We start from the raw sequence: 4,716 nt of genomic DNA, 5'->3' as shown, positions 1-4,716 counted from the left end.
AGGCCTGCGATCGGACGCCGAGGTTGCTTTGTTTCTTCTCGATAGGTGAGTAACACCGTGTCTGCGCCGCAACAGCTAAAGTCTGTCTAGTACACTGGACGCGACAAAGCGACCGCTGAAAATCATTTGAAATTTGTGTCAATACGTCATAAATAGAACGCAGCAGCAGTTTTCTGTCGGGGATTTGTCGTGTCGTGTCGTGCCGCACCGCATCTAGTGTAGACCATAGATATGTATATATATCTATTGTGTAGACAGCATCACTGATTATGAGTTCTATAGTATTTTGTCGCGCCGCACCGCTCGCGTCCGGTGTAGACACGGTGTAACATTGGTTTTGCTTTGTTTCACAGAACTAATCGTTGCCTGGGTTGCGTACGTATGTGTGGGGCGGAGCAATCAAAATAGGGGCGAGACCCTTTTGGGGTAGGGGCGTGTTTGTTTTGGTGATTTCAAATGTCAACATTGGCTACCAGAAATCACTTACCCCACCTTTAATAAAGACCAGATAACTGAGTGAACGTTCTATTAATGTTACCGGAATAACTTTGAGAGAACCTTGTCTGAACGTTAGTCAAAGTTCTGAGGACTTTCCCTTTCAGATGGATATCTATCTATCTATCTATCTATCTATCTATCTATCGTTCTATCGTTCTGTGTGTCCGTGTGTTTATCGGTGTGGATGTGGATTAGCTGTCAAACATGCGCAGAGCATCATCACCTGACCTGTCTGACCCTCCAGTCGTCAAAGCTCATTATATAAGACGAATCCTCGGGTCTCCTGTCTGTTAAAACTAACCTTCCTCTCCAAACCAGGATTAAATCAAATCCATTTGATGCTGACACCGTTTATGCACTGCTTGCTGGAAAAGCATAAAGACATCTTTAGAACTGCAGCTGATGCAATTGTATTTAATCTCTTCTTAATCTTCTTAAAATAAGTGTTTTAGTGTTTATTAATAAAATCTGACATGCATAATGACAGATAAATGCAAAACATGTATTGTGCATGCACATGCATGCACAGGGGATGAATATTAGAGATGAACGCTCAAAATGCATTTACTTACATAATCCAATTTAGGCATAACAGAACGACAGCCTCCTATTTTGTATTTAAAGAGGTTGATTATTTCTTCCGGGTGTCCTAGAGACTTGAGGATGTCCATTTTCGCCCGTGTGTTTATGAGGACGCTTTTCTTAACAGGTGAGCTGAAATTCACGCGCTGCTATTTCCATTCAAACTCTATAGAGATCCAGGACAGAATCAGCTAACCTGCGCAGCGACAATCCCTCACTCACACGATCGACTGACTCCTCTGATTGGCTGAGGCGTCATGGGTTTAGAGCGTATCGACCAATGAGAAGCGAGAGCGACTGGTGTGATGGCCCGCCCAGTAGCCAGTAGGATGGACGCAGAGCTCATGCGAGGCGCTGATTGGTCAGGCTGGTGATGACGTTGAGGGGTGTTACGAACACCGGGATGGTGTAAATAGAGTCACCTCAGCTGCGAATTAGAGCTGAAGCATTAAAACAATTAACTGTATTACTTATAAGACTAATATGGTTTTATATCATATAAAACCACTGTAATTGAACATTATTTTTGTGCATTACATCTGTGACCCTGGAGCACAAAAGCAGTGTTAAGTCGCTGGGGTATATTTGTAGCAATAGCCAACAATACATTGTATGGCTCAAAATTATTGATTTTTCTTTTATGCCAAAAATCATTAGGATATTAAGTAAAGATCGTGTTCCATGAAGATATTTTGTAAATTTCCTACCGTAAATATATCAAAACTTAATTTTTGATTAGTAACATGCATTGCTAAGAACTTCATTTGGACAACTTTAAAGATGATTTTCTCAATATTTTGATTTTTTTTTTTTTTACACACTCAGATTCCAGATTTTCAAATAGTTGTATCTCAGCCAAATATTGTCCGATCCTACATACATAAACGGAGAGCTTATTTATTCAGCTATTTAAAAAAAATGACCCTTATGCCTGGTTTTGTGGTCCAGGGTCACATATTGCAAATTGCATGTGGTCTTATTACATTTCAATAGCCTACAATAAAATGTAATGGGATTCAAGAACACATTGTTAGCCTATATACAATAATAATTACTTTACATGTGCTCTAACAGATATATTTCTGAAACCGCTTTTCTCCTATGTTTATTAAGGCCCGTTCACACCAATAGCTAACGATTATCGTTCATGATAATTATAACGATAACGATATAATCGTACTAAATTAAAAAAAAATAGTACACTACAGCTATAACGATAACAACATAGAGGAACGATATCGTTGGAATCACTTTCATGGCGATTTTCCCACAAACGATTAATGATAAAATATTGACAGCCAATCAGAATCCATCCTGAAAGTGTTCCAATATTTAAAGAGGCAGACAACAAAACTGCAGGGCGTGTTTAAAATAAACAGAAGGTCATTGTTCGCTAATAGTTATCGTTATAGTTATAGCTCCTAGTGTGAACGGGCCTTTAGTCTTTGACAAATAAAAATTATTAGGGCAGTTGTTTTTAATTGTTAAATTGTTATTTGAGTTTATTACTAAACCGATTTACTGGGCATTTAAAGACATGGAAAACCTTGTTCTCTGTGAAAGAATAAAGTTGAATCTGAAATTACAAACAGTTTAATCTAATTTTCACATAGATGTTGTGTGGCACAACAACAGTTAAACATGGAGTGAGTTGTTTCGTAATTAATATTATAGAATGCTGCTACAAGAAAAGAATTACATGTAGACTTTCTATTTTCTTTACAGTCTAATGAGAAACGTAAACAATGTTTAATCTATAATGAGAGATCAGATGCACAAGTTCAGATTGACTTTACAAGGCAAACTGTAACCCTGATTTCTATATAGACATAAATATAAGAATGTATTTAAAAATTTGATACATTTAAAGGAGCTCAGCTGCAGTAAAGGGGATTTTCTTAGATTTGAAAAGGAAGTAAAATTTGTGGTGAGGGTTATTTTTTTTAAAGTTTCAAGGAAGTGGCTTTCTAGACAGGAAGTTGGTGAACTAATGCTGGTGGGTCTGGCTGCTAACGCAAAGATTTCAGGTCGACTCAATGGTCTTGACATTAGATGCCATCAAAAATAAAAACCTAAATTGTAACAAATCTGAATTTTGTTTGCAAACAAAGGACAGGTCAGATGTGAGCAGGAATAACATCTTGCAAGTTCTTATCTGCTCGTAGACATGATTAATAATGCTCATCATGACAATAAAAAATAAAATAAATGTTTCCCTGCAGATATATAGTGTGAAGGAAAAAAGAGAATTATCCATTAAAATAGAGCAGGAGTGCTATGGGAGAGAAAAACGTTGCAACAAAATGCAACAATTACTACATTTTCTTGAGAAAAGTGTTGTGCCACTATGGCTCTTTTTTTTTAAAGCAATAGTTCACCCAAAAATTTAAATGTGTTGTTAATGTGCTCACCCTCAGGTCATCCGAGATTAGGATGAGTTTGTGTCTTCATCAGATTTGGAGAAATGTAGCATTGCATCAGTGTCTCAGCAATGGATGCTCTGCAGTGAATGGGTGCCGTCAGAATGAGAGTCCAAACAGCTGATAAAAACATCACAATAATCCACAGCACTCCAGTCCAGCAGTTAACATCTGGAGAAGACAAAAGCTGGAGGAAGAGTTATTATGGATTATGGATTCATTAGTTAAAAACGTCTTAATGCTGGATTACTTTCAGCTTTTGTCTTCTCCAGATGTTAACTGATGGACTGGAGTGGTGTGGATTATTGTGATGTTTTTATCAGCTGTTTGGACTCTCATTCTGACGGCACCCATTCACTGCAGAGCATCCATTGCTGAGACACTGATGCAATGCTACATTTCTCCAGATCTGATGAAGAAACAAACTCATTCACATCTCGGATGGAGCAAATTTTCATTTTTGGGTGAACTATTGCTCTAACACGTATACTTATAGCAACTGAATGCCACTCAAATGGTTTAAAATGAATGAAACCAATGTCTTAAAGATGAGTAAAGCACATGCTATGAGTCCATCAAGCCGTGATCTGGAGCGTTCAGGTTATATAATGTTCTCGTGATCTTCTGGGACTGAAGGGTCTTGGTTCCTGCGATTCACAGCACGTTTATAATCAGGTCCAGGGTTTTCTACTGATCTGTTGATGTGAAGGTCTCGCTGTACGTTTAGTATCTTTCCATGATTGTCTACACATTGGAGATATTTCTGTGTCTTCATTTCATCACTGAAACTCGCTGGTTCTGGCACCCGATAGATCAGTTCTTCTGCTCGGAGCTCTGCAGGGAGAGACGCCTTCACGGGAAGATCTTGGTTTCTTATGCTAGAATCAGGCTGTTCCACACTTCGCTTTTGGAGCTGGAAGATCCACTTGGAGAAAGTTTGAGAGCAGAACTTGAGCTTGGAGTTCCCATATACGACAGAAACACAGAGACCTGGATGGACAAAGGAAAGATTTTGTGTTACTTGTGTTGGAGTTTTGTTCATAAGAATGACTTTAGACAAAAGCATTTAATAAATGAATAATTGTAATAAATTAATAATGGACTTTTAGCTTATATATATATATATAATCGCGATTAATCGCATCCAAAATAAAAGTTGTTGTTCATTGTGTGTTGTGTGTTATTTATTATGTATATATAAATACAAACACATGCA

The 4,716-nt window shown here is 37.8% G+C and overlaps 2 protein-coding genes across 2 annotated transcripts in view; both read right to left on the bottom strand.

Moving 5' to 3' along the window:
- The window catches only part of LOC107671088 (squalene synthase-like), a 12,264-nt gene extending 10,638 nt beyond the window's left edge, over window positions 1–1,626 (bottom strand). Inside the window, exon 1 of the mRNA XM_016463936.1 lies at window positions 1,071–1,626. Within this exon, the coding sequence (XP_016319422.1) occupies window positions 1,071–1,169 (99 nt within the window). The 5' untranslated portion in view covers window positions 1,170–1,626. The remainder of the gene's footprint in view (window positions 1–1,070) is intronic.
- A 2,298-nt stretch (window positions 1,627–3,924) lies between these two features.
- The window catches only part of LOC107671084 (transcription factor GATA-4-like), a 14,691-nt gene continuing 13,899 nt past the window's right edge, over window positions 3,925–4,716 (bottom strand). The window contains exon 6 of the mRNA XM_016463930.1: window positions 3,925–4,490. Within this exon, the coding sequence (XP_016319416.1) occupies window positions 4,374–4,490 (117 nt within the window). The 3' untranslated portion in view covers window positions 3,925–4,373. The remainder of the gene's footprint in view (window positions 4,491–4,716) is intronic.

The sequence above is a fragment of the Sinocyclocheilus anshuiensis genome, unplaced genomic scaffold (genome assembly GCF_001515605.1).
Source record: "Sinocyclocheilus anshuiensis isolate Anshui unplaced genomic scaffold, SAMN03320099.WGS_v1.1 scaffold2876, whole genome shotgun sequence".
NCBI lineage: Eukaryota > Metazoa > Chordata > Actinopteri > Cypriniformes > Cyprinidae > Sinocyclocheilus > Sinocyclocheilus anshuiensis.
The sequence above is the reverse complement of the archived record's forward strand: the minus strand, read 5'-3'. Positions and strand labels throughout refer to the sequence as shown.